We start from the raw sequence: 18735 nt of genomic DNA on the forward strand, positions 1-18735 counted from the left end.
TTGCTTGATTTTGAATTTTGAATTATAATCGGTTTCGAACTAACACCAGATTAATAACGGTAATCATGGTGACGTGGCATCGTTAACAGAGGTTTACTGTAGCTTAATTATCCGGGCGTCACACGGGATGATGAAGATGGCCACCGGAGATGATTCTCCCCTCCGGCAGGGTGCCGGAATGGGGTCTAGATTGGTTTTCGCGGATACAGAGACCTTGCAGCGGCGGAACTTCTGATCTAGGTCTTCCTCGAAGGGTTTCGGAATATTTGAGAATTTATAGTGCCAAAACGGCGTGCGGGAGGCCACCGAGTTAGTCCAAGTTATGGCAAGATTGCCACCACCAAGTGCCTTTCCAGTACCGGTTCGTCTAACTTTTCTCTCCTTCTCCAACGCATCTCTCTAGATCCCCGAGACCCACTGGTCGTGGTTGGCAGACCAAGGCACCGAGAGGCAACCACCGCCGAAAGAGACCTTCCTGGTCGACCCCCCTACTCCCGGGAAAGGACTGTTGTTCAAGAGTCATGGGCTTCTTTTTGTAGATGGTTATTGTGATACGGATTGGACAGGTTGCCTGGATGACAGAAGATCAACTTCAGACCATTGTGTTATTGTAGGAGGAAATCTAGTGTACTAGAGAAGCAAGAAACAACCTGTTGCTTCCAAATTATCTGCAGAGGGTGAATACAGAGTCATGTCTCAGCGACTGGGTGAGTTGTTATGTACAAAAAATCTATCATAAGAGCTAAAGATATTGATGACCAGTTAGACATATGCTTTATCAAAGAAAAGCACGACACTGGGATTATCAAGATAGAACATGTGAGTTCAGGGCAACAAATTGCAGATTGCTTGACTAAAGGACTAGGAACCAGAGAATGCAGCTTAGGGTGTGACAAGATTGAAATGATAGATATCTATCACCCTCTTGAGAGGAGTGTTTCAAAGACTCGCACCCATGAGCTCACGGTCACAAGGCAACAGATCTACCATTGCGCCAAGCCTCCCCTTCAACCATAGTGATAGTATGCGTGCACAAAATCCAATCTCGAAGGTGTCAGCCAAAAGGATAGCTCATTTATGCCGAGAAGGAGTATCATGCAAATTACTCAGAGGTACGATACCTAACAGAGTAATTTTTGGTATTGAGCTTGGCAGAAACAGCTAAATTCCAGCTTGGAGATACTGGACGTATACAGCTCAGGGGCGCCAGACCTATAGTGGACCGGAGGCGGGAGCAAATTGAGAATGCTCGAATGTGTTGGATAAAATAATTCAGAGGTACCAGAGTTAATAGAGATGGGTAAGAAAGAGTTAATAGAGATGGGTATGAAATGTAAAGAAGCTCGGAGGTGCTGAGAACGATATTCGACACTTTTGGATGAGACTTAGGGAAAAAGGTAGTTTGCTCAGCAGAACTCTCACAAGTCGTTGAGTTTGGTACTACCGGCCGACAGGTCAGAAGGTACCAGATAAGTGTAAAAGTGCGGAATGTGAGAGATATGAAGTGTAATATAAAAAAGGCTTTATCCCGCTTTATATATAAAGCAATGATCATTCACAACCTGGTACAAAACACACGCCATCACAACATACGCACACACACACCCAAGGCAGGATACATAGGCGCTGATCGCAGCAACACCACCCCTAGCACTACAAGAGCAACCAGGGTCCTCAACCGTGAGCACACCACCACAAAGAGATGAAGCCGCATATGACGAATCGTGGGCTCCAAGGCGGCGCCTTCAGGAAGGTTACGACACCAGAGCGCCGCCACCGCCCGACTCGGGGATCAGAGTTTCCCCTGGAGCAACACGACGGGTAATGAGAGCCACGACAACGCCTTCAAGAAGGGAACGAGCTTCGCCGCCACCGGTCCATCCGAAGATAGATCAGGTTTTCACCCCGGCCAACACACATCGCCACCGAACGTCACACCCCGGCAACCACGCCGCCCACACGACCATGGCCATCGGGCAACATTGAGCCACGGACTCTGCCCATGAGCACCGCAGAACCACCACCAGGGCCGCCACCCCGGCATCCAAGACCTTGACACCACCTCACCAGAGACCCTCCGCTACCCCAACGAAAGATACGAGCGGAAAGGACCCACCTTTCACATTTGGACGACCCCCAGCGCTCGGCCAAAACTGGTCCTGCAGCCGGGCGCGAGACGAGCGATGGACCACAACTGGGGGAGGGGCCACCCTTCGACGAAGGTAGTGACCGGACGACAAGGAAAGGGATCGAAGGTCGAAACGAGCCAACGCCGGATAGCCAGTGCTGCTGCTGCCGGCCCGGCGAATGAAAGCCACCCAGAGGGCCGAGTCACCTCGCCGCCACTGCCCACAGCCGGAGCAGCAGCTACGCCGGGCTGGTGCCCCAACCAGCGCCTCTCACCGGAAAAAAAGCGTCAGATCCGGCCGGCACGCTCCGCCACCATGCCACCGCTACCCCTGTCAAGCAGCAAGGGAAGAGCACACCACGAACCATGCTGCCCGCAGCCCTTGCCGCACGACGGACCGCCGACGACAGATTCAGCCGGATCTGGCCGTGGCCGTCCCGCGCGCCACCACCCGACTTGACCCCCACAGCCGCCGCACACCAGCCGACGCCGTCACCATCCCGCGCACCAGCCGTCGCGCTGTCGAGCCCCATTTATTTGAATTTTTTTTCTCCAAGCAGTTGTAACATAGCACAGCGATAAGCAACTGGATGCGCGTGTGCAGCAAAAAGGAAAGTTGCACGAAACTTGGCTTCTTTTTGAGATCTTGATATGTACTTCCTCCGTCCCATAATATAAGAACGTTTTTGGCATTAATGTAGTGCCAAAAACGTTTTTATATTATGAGACAGAGGGAGTATCATATTATAAAACTCAGATGAGATACCAAATGTTTCGGATACCTTACCAGCCAGCGATGCTGCACGAGTGGAATCAAATCCTGCCGCCAATACTTTAGACATGGCTACAGAAAGTAAACAAGAAAGCATCAGCTTGTCTTGCGCATGATCAACAAGATTCTTCTTGTCGCAGATTGTTTTTGTTATAAGTAGAGAGGAACCTACATAGGAGTTTCTCTGGTTCTCACCAGTCACCACTTCTCTTCCAACTCCATCTAGACAACACAGGAACGCTCTAGCTTCCATTCCAAGCATGGATAGACTAGCCATCTAGAGTCGGTGTCGGCAAACATCTGGCCGATGAAATTGGGGTCGAAGAATGGCCACCGGAGCTAAACATGGATGTCTCTTCAGTTTCTGCAACCATCGAAGACGAGATTATCTGAGGTCAGTTAGAAATATGTACATCTGCGTTATGAGATCATCGGGTTGTCTAGCAGCTAGTCCAGCTTTCCAGAGTCTCCACATACAAAGGTGATGGTGCTCTGTGATGTTGCCCGATGTCTGCAGTGGCATCGAAGAAAGCAGTGAATTGAAACATGAATGACCAAGAGCTGCACTTAGTTGTAAAGAGTGAACATGCATTATGCAACATCATCTGACGCAAGCTGACAAGATAGATAACTGATGACAAGGAGGACTACAGAGTGGTCAGATTACTTACATGAGTAAGCTATCAGAAGAAAGTTAAGGAGACGAGTACTTCTGAGTTCTGGTCTGAAGGAAACAGAGCGAGCAGATTACCTGCAAGAGGGAGGGAGACAAACACTTTTGAACCAAAATTGCAGCTCATGTCCAAGCAAACGGGGAAGACAGCGTCTACCTTCGAGATACCTTTCTATGAATCTACGTGATTGGTGTCCACCTTTCAAGGTTACCATTATCCATTCAAACGAATTTCAATGTACAGAGAAGTGAAGATCTCAATCACTAAAACCAAGAATTTTCCACCTTTACCGGAAAAGGGTTTCCCCCGCTTTGTATTCCAAAGCAACCAACACCGATACAGGATCGCTGGGGCGAACAGCACAACAAGCCCAAAAGAAAAAGAAGAAGAAGCAAATGCCAACAACGGCAGCTCGACAGAGCACGGATGACCCGCCACCGCTACGCCCACCAGACACAAACCACTACAACCCGAGGCTCCGGACCACCGCGTACAAAACAGCACCTCCAAAAAGGAAAGCGACGCCGACGACGCTGCTGCCCGGACATGTCCTAGGGTTTCCCCGGCACGCGGAGGGAGGTGGGGGATGGATATCACCGACACCCTCCAGGAAGGAATGGTGGCACCCGCAAGTGTCACCGCATCGGGGCCGAAGACTGGCAAGGATTTCTCCCGTACTCCAATCCCCACCGCCCCACAGACCGGAGCCGACCAGCCAGACCGCCGCCCACCACCATGCGCCATCGCGGTTGCGCCGTCACCCATGCCGCCTCACTGCGAACACCAACACGAGGCCAAGAGGATCGGGGAGAAGCGCCCCGCGGAGGGAGAAGCACCACCGAAGCCGAACGGGAGGGAACCACCTCCACCGCCGTCGTGCGGGAGGCCAGAACCTCCGGCACCGTCGCGGTAGCCGTCCGGACGCGGCAGCAGGGCATGCCAGGCCACCCCTGGCCCGGCCAGGCCCGAAACAGGCCCGCTAAGCCCCGCCGCCATGCTGCAGCAAGCTGGCGATGGCGCCGCCAGCACCCTGCCGCTCATCGTCTCTCCCCCGCCTCCCGGAAGCCACGAAGCGGACCCGCCCCGCCGCCGGCCCGCCCAGGCCCAGATGGGGCCCGAAGGGCCCAGATCTGGGCCGAGCGGGCGCCGCCAGGCCGCGCCGCCGCGTCACCCCGCCGCCAACGGCGACGCCGCCGTCCAGAAGTCCGCCCCTGCTCGCGCCGGGAGCCCCCGCCGCCGCGCTGGACCGCCGCCGCCTAGAAGCACCGCCCGGGGTTGCCCCGTCCCGCGCCGGCGGACACCCGAGAGGGGAAAAGCCAGGGGGCCGCCGCCACCAGCGTCGCCCGGGCCAGGCCCGCAGCGGGCGCCAGCGACAGAGAGGAAGGGGGAGGGAGAGGCGCGCGGGGGAGAGGACTGGGCGCGGCCGGCCGCCCGCGGGGGCGGGGCGGCGCGGTCGCGGGAGAGGAGGGGAATCGAAATGCCTAATTAAGCTTGTGTGGAGACTTTAAGTTTGGTCTTCATTTTCCACCTTTACGATCTCAGGATGCATGGGTAATATTCTTCTATGTCCCACTTTCGAGCAGATAATTGATTTGGATGGCCACAGGAGCAATAGACTTCTCTCTCGCGACCGCGTCGCCCCCCCCCCCCCGGGGCGACCGGCCGCGCGTCGGGCCTCCTCCCTCCAGGCTCCCCCCTCCCCTCTTCCTTCTCGCCGCCGTCGCCGGCGCCCGCGGCCGGCTTGGCCCTGGGGCTGCTGGTGGCGGCGGCCTCCTGGCCCTTCCCCTCCCGGTCGCTCTCCGGCGCGGGCGGAGCGGCTCCGGGGGGTGCATCTAGGCGGCGGCGGTCTGGCGTGGCGGCGGGGCTCCGTGGCGCATGCAGGCGAGCTTCTGGGCGGCGGCGCCGCCGTTGGTGGCGGGGCAACGCGACGGCGGGATCTGGCTTCGTCCGCTCGGCCCAGATCTGGGCCCGTTGGGCCCCATCTGGGCCTGGGCGGGCCGGCGGCGGGGATGGCTCCGGTTTGGCTTTTGGGAGGCGGGGAGATGCGACGCGTGGCTGGGTGCCGGCGGCGACGACGCCGGCCTGCTGCATCGTGGCCGGCGGGGCTTAACGGGCCCGCTTCGGGCCTGGCTGGGGCAGGGGTGGCCCGGCATGCCCCGCTGCCGTGTCCGGACGGCTACCGCGACGGTGCCGGAGGCACGGGCCTCCCGCACGACGGCGGTGGAGGTGGTTCCCTCCCGCTCGGCGTCGATGTTGCTGCTCCCGTCGTGGTGAGCTTCTCTCCGGTCCTCTTGGCGGTGTTCGTAGTGAGGCGGCGTGGGTGGTGGCGCTACTGCGTTGGCGCATGGTGATGGGCGGCGGTTGGGTGGTCGGTTCCATTCGGTTGGGCGGTTGGGGTTGGAATGCGGGAGAAATCCCTGCCGGCTTCGGCCCCGACGCGGTGACACCTGCGGGTGCCACCATTCCTCCCTGGAGGGTGTCGGTGGTATCCACCCCCACCTCCCTCCGCGTGCCCGGGAAAACCTAAGGACTCGTCCGGGCAGCAGCGTCGTCGGCGTCGCATCCCTTTTTGGAGGTGCTGCTTGGTACGCGGCGGATCGGAGCCTCGGTCTGTGGTGTTTTGTTTCCGGTGGGTGCCGCGGTGGCGGGTCTTCCGCGCTTTGCCAAGCTGCCGTCGTTGGCATTTGTTTCTTCTTTTTCTCTTGGTGTGTTGTGCTGCTCGCCACAGCGTTATCTGTACTGGGTGTTGGTTGCTTTGGAATACAAAGCGGGGGAAACCCTTTTTGGGCAAAAATAGAGAGCAGTTTAGTTGGATTAAGGTTTGCTCATATAAAACTTCACCAAAAATAAAGATAATTCGTGTCTGAGATTCAATTCGTATGACTAACAACACGATTGCGTAAAAAGAAGTGATGATCATAAACACATAAAAAAATCGTTGCTGTACCGTTTTGATTATAAAATGATGATGCATCTCACACCGTAGGCACGTAGCTCAATCTGAAAAAAATGGGGGATAAAACGTTGAACAAATCGTACTCCTCCAGTGAATCTTGTCCTCCGTCGCCTAAACATGCCAGCTTCAAAGCATGATCATTCAATTAGTGATTAGCAACACTTCCCATCAAAGAACAAATCTTAATAAATTGAGAACATGGCAGTAGCCAGAAATGGCACGCTCACAGCTAGATGTTGCATTAGCATCCATTAAAAAATGGCTTGAGCATGCAACACCATCGGACCACAACCACACCGCTGGTTCTTGCTGCCAATTGCTGACTATGATATGCTGCCTCGTCTCGAGGACAGCGGACACACTAAAATATGCCCTAAACATGAGACGACTTTGCTGTAATAATCGCTATGCTTCTGCCAGATCTCGATCCATGGCAGACAGCATCTTGCAAATGAAATGGCATGATTCCTTGTGTCTAATAGTCGAACACTCTAGCTTGTATGCCTCTTTGGTATAAATAGGCATCAGAAGAACGGTAGACACATCAAACCAAAAGTCGCTCTTTCATTCTCCTCTCTTCAACCAGAATACAGAGAAAAGCTTCAAGATCAGAAATGGCCTTCCACCTAAGATCGATAAGTTTGCCATCAAGGCCTCAGGCCAACGCGACCGAAGTCGAGCAAGAGGTGCTGAGCCTAGAGGCGAGCATCTCTTCTTCGACCACCACCATCGGCACCATGTGTGCCGGTCTGAGGAGGCTCGGAGACATCTATAATGGTGTTGAAGAGATTATTGGCCTGCCAAGCAACCAGGTTGGCAAGATGTTGGATTCAGAGATTGAAGGCTCTCTCGAGCTGCTAGATCTCTGCAGCACCATGCAAGAGATCTTCGTCGAGATGAAGGCCATCATCCAAGAGCTACAGGTAGCTCTAAGAAAAGGAGATGCTGCAACTGCTCAAGCCAAGATCCAGTCTTATGTTCGTTTGGTGAAGACGGCCAAGAAACATTTCAAGAAGAGCGCGAAGAAGGCTAATGCTATGTCTGCAGGTTGCAAGATGGTCATGCTATTGACCAAAGCTAGAGAGATTTCTGTGTCTTTGCTGGAGTCCACAGTCCATCTCTTGTCAAAGGAAATCGGAATGCCAAAACAGTCTCTTGTCTCCAAGGCATTTCACAAGAAGAAGGCAGTTGTCTGCCATGAGGAGCAATTGCAGGAGTTAGAGTGTAGTATTGGAGATCTCGAGAATGGGGCGGGACATCTGTTCAGGAAATTAATCCAGATCAGAGTTTCTCTCTTGAACATTCTTAGCTCATAGATACTCCAAGTCACTCTACACCCTGTGATTGGCATCTGCCTTTTTGAGGATTAGCCGGTCTTCATACAATTTTGCCATATGTATACAGTACAAATGTACAGAAACTTAGAGAAAGAAAAGGTGAAGTTTTGATCTATTTCATGTCTTGTGATCTCTACGTATATTTCCTTTCGATGTCCTTGGATAGTGGATCATGTTCCTTGTGTGCTAGGTCAAAGCAGCGGTGCCTAAGGTTGTTATTAGCAGAAAAATAAATCTAATTACTCCTTGGGGATAAGCATGATGATTCCGTAGTTTAGACGAGCCAGGTCAATAGATCCTACATAAAACTCCTCGAAGAGGTCCATCACCTCAGGTTTGAGGACATTCCAGAAGGTCTGGAAGAACCTAACTGGGAGTCCATCCGGACCCGGTGCGGATGTCGGGTTCATGCCCTTGCTGGCCAACCACACTTCATCTTTGGAGAAAGGGGCCATGAGGGCCGCATTCTCCTCCGCCGTGATACACAAGTGTGTAGCCCAGAAGTCGGTAGCCAGGCCTACACCTCCCCTAGGGGAGGAGGAGAAGAGAGCTTTATAGAAAGCATCGACGTGTGCGCGTATGTCGGCCGACCGTGTAAAAGGGTGTCACCGTCCCAGAGGAGGGGGATGGTGTTACGGCTCCTCCGACCGTTAGCGATGGCCTGGAAATACGCTGTATTGGCATCCCCCTTGAGGACCCATTTCTGAGTACCCCGTAGGCGCCAATAGGCCTCCTCATCGGTGTATATGACCGTCAGCTGATCCTCAAGATCGTAACGGAGCAACCACTCGTCAGAGGAAAGGCCTGTGGAGTCTGCCCGGAGGTCTAGGGCCTGTAGGGATTCGAGAAGAGCCTTCTTCCATTCTCGCAAATCCCGACCAAGGTTCGCACCCGGCCCTTCATGAATTGTCGGGAGCGCTTGGCGCAGAAGTGCCAGGAGTCGAGGGCCGAGACCGGTGGGGAGAGAGGCGGGCCTCTACCCATCGTGCGCGAATGGCCTCAGCAAACTCATCCTGGTTAAGCCAGAATGTCTCGAAATGGAATCGCAGCGGCAGAGGGGGGCGATCGTTCTCCGAGGAAAGAAGGAGGGGTACATGATCAGATCCGATCCTAGTGATGGCCCTGAGAGAGGTGAGTGGGCACCGAAGCTCCCACTCAGGCGACATGAAGACGCGATCTAGAACGGATCGCGCTGGGTCCGCCTGGCGGTTGGTCAAGGTGAATCTGGCACCAACCCTATCTAATTCCCGGAGGCTAAGAGAGGCGATGCAATCATTGAACATCTGCATCCGAGGGTAGTTGACAAGGCTATTACTTTTGTCCTCAGTGGAGCGGATGAGGTTAAAGTCACCACCAACCACCACCGATAATTGGGCCACTGAGACCTTCCTCTGCAGCTCGGCGAGGAAGGTCTCAGACTGGCGGTGATCGCTGGGGCTGTAGACTATGATAATCTCCCATTTGAAATTCAGAGCTCGTTGGAAGACCTCCATGCTGACAAAGAACTCGCCCCGGTCCATGCTTCCTACCTCAAAGGTGGCGTCCTTTACGCCTAAAAGGATGCCACCCGAGTGGCCAGTGATCCCACTAGCGGCCGAGGGTAGTTTGCTCAGCAGAACTCTCACACCTCATTGAGTTTGGTACTACCGACCGACAGGTCCGAAGGTACCAGATAAGTGTAAAAGTGGGGAATGTGAGAAATATGAAGTGGAATAGTTGGGGATTGTTTAAAGATCTTGAAAAAGAGTTCATCTGTGGTTCTTCTACATGTGCCCATGTAGATAGTATGGTTGTCCTTAGACTCTCAATGTGAATCCTTGATCCACTAAAATACTAAAAATTTATAAATTTAAAGCCTTAGGCTACAACCATCTTGAAGAATAAAAGTAGGAGTCACATCGATGTTTCCACCTACAAAATAGACTAATCCTGAAATAAATTTACCAAAAATCGTTAGTCCTAATTGTCTTGCCATTAATCCCCAAACCCATATTGGGCCTAGATGTACTTTCATATATAAAAGCCCATCTTGGCCAGGCCCATGAATAGTGATCACAGTGGCAACATAAAAAAGAGGGCAGCCCGGTGCACATAACACCTGCTTGCGCAGGGGCCGGCCACTTTGAGTCTTTTGTATGTGGCCTTTCCCTGTATTTCTGCAATAGGTTGTTTCCGCTTTCCAGGACTCAAACCCGATCATAAGGCAACAGATTTAGTTCTGCACCAAGGCCTCCCTTCAATTATAGTGATAACATTCATGCACAAAATCTAATCCAACTATTTTTTTATTGATTTTGTTCCCCCCACCCACCCCAAAAAAATTATTCATTCAGTTAATAACTTAAATATATTTATTTGAATATTTTTGCTGCAGGCGGTTGTAATATAGCACAGTGATAAGCAACTGGATGCGCGTGTGCAGCAAAAAAAAAGATGCACGAAACTTGGCTTCTTTTTGAGATCTTGATAAGCATCATATTATAAAAACTCAGATGAGATACCAAATGTTTCGGATACCTTACCAACCAGCGATGCTGCACGAGTGGAATCAAATCCTGCCGCCAATACTTTAGACATGGCTACAGAAAGTAAACAAGAAAGCATCAGCTTGTCTTGCGCATGATCAACAAGATTCTTCTTGTCGCAGATTGTTTTTGTTATAAGTAGAGAGGAACCTACATAGGAGTTTCTCTGGTTCTCACCAGTCACCACTTCTCTTCCAACTCCATCTAGACAACACAGGAACGCTCTAGCTTCCATTCCAAGCATGGATAGACTAGCCATCTAGAGTCGGTGTCGGCAAACATCTGGCCGATGAAATTGGGGTCGAAGAATGGCCACCGGAGCTAAACATGGATGTCTCTTCAGTTTCTGCAACCATCGAAGACGAGATTATCTGAGGTCAGTTAGAAATACGTACATCTGCGTTATGAGATCATCGGGTTGTCTAGCAGCTAGTCCAGCTTTCCAGAGTCTCCACATACAAAGGTGATGGTGCTCTGTGATGTTGCCCGATGTCTGCAGTGGCATCGAAGAAAGCAATGAATTGAAACATGAATGACCAAGAGCTGCACTTAGTTGTACAGAGTGAACATGCATTATGCAACATCATCTGACGCAAGCTGACAAGATAGATAACTGATGACAAGGAGGACTACAGAGTGGTCAGATTACTTACATGAGTAAGCTATCAGAAGAAAGTTAAGGAGACGAGTACTTCTGAGTTCTGGTTTGAAGGAATAATAAATAGATTGACCAGATTACCTGCAAGAGGGAGGGAGACAAATACTTTCGAACCAAAATTGCAGCTCGTGTCCAAGCACAGGGAAGACAGCTTCTACCTTCTACATACCCTTCTATGAATCTACATGATTGGTGTCCACCTCTCAAGGTTACAACTACCCATTCAAACGAATTTCAATGTAAAGAAAAGTGAAGATCTCCATCACTAAAAATCAAGAATTTTCCAACTTTACGATCTCAGTTTGAACATCCAAGTATGCATGGGTGAAATTCTTCTATGTCCCACTTTCGAGCAGATATTTGATTTGGCTGGCCACAGGAGCAATAGACTGAAAAAAGAGAGCGGTTTAGTAGGATTAAGGTTTGCTCATATAGAACTTCAGCAAAAGTAAAGATAGTTCGTGTCTGAGATTCAATTAGTATGACTAAAAACACGATTGCGTAAAAAAATGATGATCATAAACACGTCAAAAAATCGTTGCCATGCCATTTTGATTATAAAATGGTGATGCATCTCACACCGTAGGTAGCTCAATCTGAAAGGAAAAATGGGGGATAAACGGTTGAACCAATCGCAACACCCATGATCCTTGTCCAGTGGATCTTGTCTTCCGTCGCCTAAACATGCCAGCTCCAAAGTATAATGATTCAATTAGTGATTAGCAACACTTCCCACCAAAGAACAAACCTGATTCAATTAGTGAATAGCAGTAGCCAGAATGGCACTCTCACAGCTAGATGCTGCGTTAGCAATCCATTAAATAATGGCTTGAGCATGCAACACCACTGGACCATAACCACACTGCTGGTGCCTGCTGACGATAATATGCTGCCTCGTCTCGAGGACAGCGGACACTCTAAAATATGCACTAAACATCAGACGACTTTGCTTGTGCCAGATCTCGATCCATAGCAGACAGCATCTTGGAAATGAAATGGCATGATTCTTCATGCCTAACAATCGAACACTCTGGCTTGTATGCCTCTTTGGTATAAATAGGCATCAGAAGAACGGTAGACACATCAAACCAAAAGTCGCTCTTCTATTCTCCTCTCTTCAACCACAATACAGAGAAAAACTTCAAGATCAGAAATGGCTTTCCACCTGAGATCGATAAGTTTGCCATCAAGGCCTCAGGCCAACCAGACTGAAGTCGAGCAAGAGGTGCTGAGCCTAGAGGCGAGCATCTCTTCCTCCACCACCACCATCGGCACCATGTGTGCCGGTCTGAGGAGGCTCGGAGACATCTACAATGGTGTTGAAGAGATTATTGGCCTGCCAAGCAACCAGGCTGGCAAGATGTTGGATTCAGAGATGGAAGTCTCTCTCGAGCTGCTAGATCTCTGCAGCACCATGCAAGAGATCTTCGTCAAGATGAAGGCCATCATCCAAGAGCTACAAGTGGCTCTAAGAAAAGGAGATGATGTAACTGCTCAAGCCAAGATCCAGTCTTATGCCCGTTTGGTGAAGACGGCCAAGAAACATTTCAAGAAGAGCGCGAAGAAGGCTAATGCTGTGTCTGCGGGTTGCAAGATGGTCATGCTATTGACCAAGGCTAGAGAGATTTCTGTGTCTCTGCTGGAGTCCACAGTCCATCTCCTGTCAAAGGAAATCGGAATGCCAAAACAGTCTCTTGTCTCAAAGGCATTTCACAAGAAGAAGGCAGTTGTCTGCCAGGAGGAGCAATTGCAGGAGTTAGAGTGTAGTATTGGAGATCTCGAGAATGGGGTGGGACATCTGTTCAGGAAATTAGTCCAGATCAGAGTTTCTCTCTTGAACATTCTTAGCTCATAGATGCTCCAAGTCACTCTACACCCTGTGATTGGCATCCGCCTTTTTGAGGACTAGCCGGTCTTCATACAATTTTGCCATATGTATACAGTACAAATGTACAGAAACTTAGAGAAAGAAAAAGTGAAGTTTTGATCTATTTCATGTCTTGTGATCTCTACATATACTTCCTTTCGATGTCCTTGGAGAGTGGATCATGTTCCTTGTGTGCTAGGTCAAAGCAGCGGTGCCTAAGGTTGTTATTAGCAGAAAAATAAATCTAATTACTAAGATTACCACCATCACCACATGGCTGTACAGTCTGGCTGTGCAATTAAAGTATTTATAGTTTTAGGATTGATATATGCCACAAATTCCAAACTTTTGAACTGAAACTTATAGATGCTCAAGCTCCATATCGTTCAAACATGTCGTAGTGACCAAAATATTCCAAAAACATCTCAACTTCTGCTTGTTCTTGGGGACAATATAATACTAACATTAATTTGATCTAGATTTACTAGTGCAAACATTGCGTGCAAAATATACTAACAAGCAATGTTTTGCAAGCTAATATGATAGCTGTGTGCTGCAGATAGAACAGCAATTGGGACGGCTGGTAAGAAAGCAGAGTAGATGAATTAGTTAACGTCCGAGGCTAGAGAGTGGCCTCGTGGCGGAAGCACGGAGAGCCAGAGAAGGTTGGATGCTGGCGTCGATCCTGGCGGCATGCCGGGCATAAGTCCACCGCAGCATTTGGGTTGCCACTCCGCTGCTTCGGTCATTGATATCTTGTTTTTTTTCTCCTTTTGTTTTCCATTTCTATTTGAGAAATTTCTCATTTTTGTGTATAGGGCTGGATTACCGAAAAAGGCTTTCGCCCCGCTGGATTACACACTGGTCAAACTCTTAGGCCGTGACGTATCGGCTCATATAAAAGCACATCTTGGCCCAGCCCATGAAGTGCAACCACTGACAGCATGCGCGCACAAAGCCTAGCTACCTTTGCTAAAAAACCTATTTATTGTTGATTTATACCCAAAAAGATATTTCATCCATTCATTAAGTAACTTCAACTATATTTATTTAAATATTATTGCTGCAAGCAGTTGCAACATAGCACAGCAATTAGCTGAACTGGATGCGCGTGTGCAGTAAAAATAATTCTGCATAGCACATGGCTTTCTTTCGAGATCTCGATGTGCATCACACTGTATTCTAAAATTCAGATGAGATACCAAATGTTTCGGACACCTCACCAGCCAGTGATGCTGCACGAGGGGAATCAAATCTTGCCGCCAATACTCGAGACATGGCTACAGAAAGTAAACAAGAGAGCGTCAGCAGATTGTTTTTGTTATAAGTAGGGAGGAGCCTACATGGAAGTTTCTTTGGTTCTCTCACCAGTCACCACTTCTTCTCTTCCTGCTCCATCGAGACAACACAGGAACGCTCTGGCTCCCATTCCAAGCATGGCTAGCCATCTAGAGTCTTGAGCCGACAAACATCTGCCGGTGAAATCAGGGTCAAATAATGGCCGCGAAGCTAAACGCGGCTGCCTCATCTTCAGTTTGTGCGACAATCGGTGCGAGATTGACTAAGGACAGTTGGAAATACTTACATCTGCATTGTGAGATGATGGGTTGTCTAGCAGCCCGGCCAGTTTTTCCCGAGTGGACATGGATTATGCAACAACATCTGAAGAAAGCTGGGAAGATAGATAACTGATGACAAGGAGGATCGCAGAGTGATCGGGTTACTTACAGGAGCACAGGACCATCTCGCTACTTGAACCAAAATTGCATGCAGCTCCTGTCCAAGAAAATTGTAATGCCGAGTACAAAGAAGTGGTTTCTAGTCTCCATGATATTGCAAAAGAGAAAAAATGTACACACGGTACAGGTGAAGCAACTGCGCACATTAGAGAGCAAAGGAGAGTCTGTTCACAAATTGTTCTAGAAAATATGTTACTCTTCTAAGTACACTAAGCTTCTAGCCTTCTAGGTACCCATCTCTGAAACTAGCGACTGGAATCATCCTTTTAAAGGATTTGCTAATCATACAAACATATTTTAGTTTACAAACAAGTACAAATGTACATCAATGAAAAAAATAGAACTGAGGCCTGCTTCTTTACAACTACAGCAAAAAAAGGGTCATAAATGTTTGAGAATCATTTAGTATGATAAACAAGAGTATAAGATTGTACATACAGAAAGTATAAGAACAATATGGTGACCAAAGTGGATGAAAAAAATGGGCATACATGGCAGCTCCGACCTATCTTGTTTTCCATCACCTAAACATGACAGCACCAACCCACAAGGCTGCAACCTGTGGTTCTCACCAATGAAAAGACCTGATTAAATTAAATAATGGCTTGAGCATGCAATTATGCAAAGAGCCACCATACACACAGCACCACACGGCTGGTTCTTGATGCCAATTGCTGGAACATGATAATTGATGGCTCATCTCGGGGACAACAAACACACTAATAGATGCACTGAACATGAGACGACTTTAGCTTTTGTAATCGATATTCAGCTGCCAGATCTCGAGCTATAGGAGACAGCATCTGGGGGATGAAATGGCACGATTCTTCGTGTCTAGAAATCAAATACTCCTGGTTGTATACTTCTGTGTATATATAGGGCTCAGCAGAATGTAGACGCATCAAACCAAAAGGCTCTCTTTCTTCAGCTCCTTTCTTCACCCACAATACAGAGAAAAGCTTCAAGATCAGATATGGCTTTCCCCCTAAGATCGATAAGTTTGCCTTCTAGGCCTCACATCAGTCAGGCGGAAGTTGAACAAGAGCTGCTGAGCCTAGAGGCTAGCATCTCTTCCTCCATTACCATCGGCACAATGTGCGAGGGTCTTATGAGGCTTGGAAACATCTACAATGGTGTTGAAGAAATCATTGGCCTACCAAGCAACCAAGTATGCTCCGCCCAGGAGAGGAAGATGTTGGATGGAGAAATGGAAGGTTCTCTCGAGCTACTAGATCTCTGCAGCACCATGCAAGAGATCTTCGTCGAGATGAAAACCATTATCCAAGAGCTGCAAGTGGCACTAAGAAAAGGAGCTGAAGCAGCTTCTCAAGCCAAGATCCAGTCTTACACTGTCTTGACGAAGAAGGCCAAGAAACATTTCAAGAAGACCGCGAAGAAGGCTACTTCTGAAGGTTGCAGCATGGTCATGCTATTGAGCAAGGCTAGAGAGGTCTCTATCTCTCTGCTGGAATCCACAGTCCTCCTCTTGTCAAAGCAAATTGAAATGCGCAAACAGTCTCTTATCTCCAAGGCATTTCACAAGACGAAGAAGCCAGTTGTTTGTGAGGAGGAGCAATTGCAGGAGTTAGAGTGCAGCATCGCAGATCTTGAGAACGGAGCAGGACATCTGTTCAGGAAGTTAGTCCAGAGCAGAGTTTCCCTCCTAAACATCCTTAGCTCATAGATACTCCACATCACTCTTAGTGACCTGTGATTGGCATCCGCCTTTTTGAGGATTAGCCAATCTTGATACAGTTTTCCAGTATGTATACAGTATACAGTACAAATGTACAGAATATACAGAGAGAAAAGGCAAAGTTTTGATCTATTTCATGTTTAATGTTCTCTTTATACTTTCTTGATATCGACCTCACTTAGTGGATCTTGCTCCTTGTACATTATGTATGCCAGGTCAAAGCTAACAAGGGCTAAGGATGTGATTACCACAAAAACTATCAATTAATTACTATCACTGAAACAACCTCCATACCAAACATGTCATGGTGTACAGCACTGAAATCCATCCCCGCCCCCCCCCCCCCCCCCCCCCCCCAAAAAAAATCCATCTCAAGTTCTACCTGCTCTTGGGATAATTAAATCCGAACATCAAAACTTGCCCCGCCACTAAACTGTTTTGCTCCTTTCCATATAATGCTCAACAAACTAACACCGATGGGTTTCCTATACGAAAATAATAGCTGTGCCATGAAGATAGAATGTCAATCCAGATGGCTGCTAAGATAGGCTGGACGCCAGTGACGATCTGATGGAATGCCGGGCATATGCTGGTTACAGAGCCAAGAATTATGTGGACCCATCAGCTAATATCAAAACCAATCTTCGCTTGGCCCACGAACATCAACCAGACTGACAGCATGCATAGAATTAAATCCAACCATTTATTCATCTATTTAGCTAAAAATGAACCTATTTATTCATCTACAAGGTACTAAATATATCTGTTTCAAGATTATTGCAGCAGGTAAGTGCAACGTGTCACAGTATGAGCTCAATGTAGGTGCACGTAATGCGCTAAACTTTTCCACACAGCACATGGCTTCTCTCGAGATCTGACTATGCATCACATTAACAAATTCAAATGAGATGCCAAGTGTTTCAGATACCTTGCAAGCCAACTATGCTGCACGAACTGAATGAAATTTTGCTGCCAATACGTGAGACATGACAACAGAAAGTAAACAAGAGAGCATCAGCTTGTCTTGTGCATGATCCACAAGATTCATCTTGTCTCTAGGCAGATTATCTGTTATAAGTAGAGAGGAGCCTACAAAGGAGCTGGTTCGCTAACCAGCCTCTTTTCCGCTCCAAGAATGACTTCCCATCTAAAGTCGGAGCTGAAGAACATCTCGCCGATAAAATCAGGATCGAAGATCAGCTGCACAGCTAAGACACGGCTGGCTTTTCACTTTCTTTTTTTTTACTATAAACAGTAGGGTAAAACCCCACTGCAATTTTTGGCTTTTCACTTTCTGCAACCATATACACAGTGTGAGATGGTCGGTGTTGTTTCTTGATCTCTGGCATTGCCATACAAGAAAGCATACAGCTGAAGATGACTGTGCAAGAACTGCATTTAGTTCACAAGACATATATCCCCTCCCCACCTGATGACTGTTGAAAAAAAAGATCTGAAGAAAATTAATTAGAAATATATATCTGACGACAAGGAGTACTACAGCGTAGTATGATTAATGGGTAAAGGTTATGTGAAAATCATAATATAAGTATATGTCCAGGGGCACACACCAAATTAAAGGCTCATTTCTGCAATGGTTTAATATGAAACGGTCATGCTACTCACACGGTGGGTGGTTTGAACAAAAAAATAGGGATAATATTGGTCCAATAACCTGCCCATGATCCTTGTCAAGCGGATCATGTTTTCTATCACCATAGCATGCCAACACCAGCGCACGAAGCTTCAGTTTGTGATTGGCAAGAGTTTCCACCAAAGAAAATACCCGAACTGACGACAGGGCGGCAGCCAGCATTACACGCTCACAGCTAAATATGCTTCGTTAGCAATCCATTAAAAAATGTCATGAGCACGCAATAATACCAAGATCGACCGCCAGACTTCACCACACTGCTGGTTCTTGCTGCTGATTGTTGGAACATGATAATAGGATGGCTCATCTCTAGGACAGTGGACACACTAAAAAATGTACTAAACATGAGACGACCTGGCTGTTGTAATTGAGATGTTGCTGCCAGATCTCAAGCCATAGAAGACAGCATCTGGGAGATGTAATGGCGCGATTCTTCATGTCTACCAGTGGACTGCTACTGCTTATACACTTCTGTATATATAGGCCTCTTCTGCGGTGCTGGACTTCGCGGGGTTCAGCAGCTCGGAGGCGGGCTCGCGGGGCAGCCGGCTGGTGGCGGCGCGCCGGTGCCCTGGGTCTCGTGCGTGGCGGGGCGGCTGCGGCGCTCCCATCTCGGGAGGTGGCGCGCGGTCGGCCCCTGCTGGATCCAGCCGGATCTGGTGGTGGGGGTCGGCCGGCGGCGCGTGGTGGCGGTGGTGCGTGCCCGGCGACTCCGGCGCTATGAGCTCG

General features: G+C 49.0%; 3 protein-coding genes and 1 long non-coding RNA gene across 4 annotated transcripts; 3 read left to right on the forward strand and 1 right to left on the reverse strand.

Moving 5' to 3' along the window:
* Positions 1-1594: 1594 nt before the first annotated feature.
* Positions 1595-14509, reverse strand: LOC123169897 (uncharacterized). The gene is made up of 11 exons (XR_006484977.1): positions 14286-14509; positions 14141-14197; positions 11046-11439; positions 10788-10885; positions 10547-10713; positions 10385-10446; positions 6522-6654; positions 3572-3651; positions 3314-3411; positions 3073-3239; positions 1595-2972 (listed from the first exon to the last, which is right to left on the reverse strand). It is a non-coding gene; the product is annotated as an uncharacterized lncRNA (long non-coding RNA).
* On the forward strand, positions 6308-7980 carry LOC123169895 (uncharacterized). Its single transcript, XM_044587753.1, has one exon. It carries the CDS (start codon positions 7145-7147, stop codon positions 7844-7846), a length of 702 nt encoding a protein of 233 aa, XP_044443688.1. The 5' UTR covers positions 6308-7144; the 3' UTR covers positions 7847-7980.
* On the forward strand, positions 12153-13347 carry LOC123169896 (uncharacterized). Its single transcript, XM_044587754.1, has one exon. The coding sequence runs from the start codon at positions 12204-12206 to the stop codon at positions 12903-12905; it is 702 nt and encodes a 233-aa protein (XP_044443689.1). The 5' UTR covers positions 12153-12203; the 3' UTR covers positions 12906-13347.
* A 1066-nt stretch (positions 14510-15575) lies between the features above and the next one.
* On the forward strand, positions 15576-16496 carry LOC123169894 (uncharacterized). The gene has a single exon (XM_044587752.1). The coding sequence runs from the start codon at positions 15630-15632 to the stop codon at positions 16338-16340; it is 711 nt and encodes a 236-aa protein (XP_044443687.1). The 5' UTR covers positions 15576-15629; the 3' UTR covers positions 16341-16496.
* Positions 16497-18735: the final 2239 nt, after the last annotated feature.

This window comes from Triticum aestivum, chromosome 7D (genome assembly GCF_018294505.1).
Source record: "Triticum aestivum cultivar Chinese Spring chromosome 7D, IWGSC CS RefSeq v2.1, whole genome shotgun sequence".
NCBI lineage: Eukaryota > Viridiplantae > Streptophyta > Magnoliopsida > Poales > Poaceae > Triticum > Triticum aestivum.

What these genes read in the sequence shown, in the direction of transcription:
- LOC123169895 (XM_044587753.1), top strand. Translation starts at nt 7,145, where the DNA reads ATGGCCTTCCACCTAAGATCGATAAGTTTGCCATCAAGGCCTCAGGCC.
- LOC123169896 (XM_044587754.1), top strand. Translation starts at nt 12,204, where the DNA reads ATGGCTTTCCACCTGAGATCGATAAGTTTGCCATCAAGGCCTCAGGCC.
- LOC123169894 (XM_044587752.1), top strand. Translation starts at nt 15,630, where the DNA reads ATGGCTTTCCCCCTAAGATCGATAAGTTTGCCTTCTAGGCCTCACATC.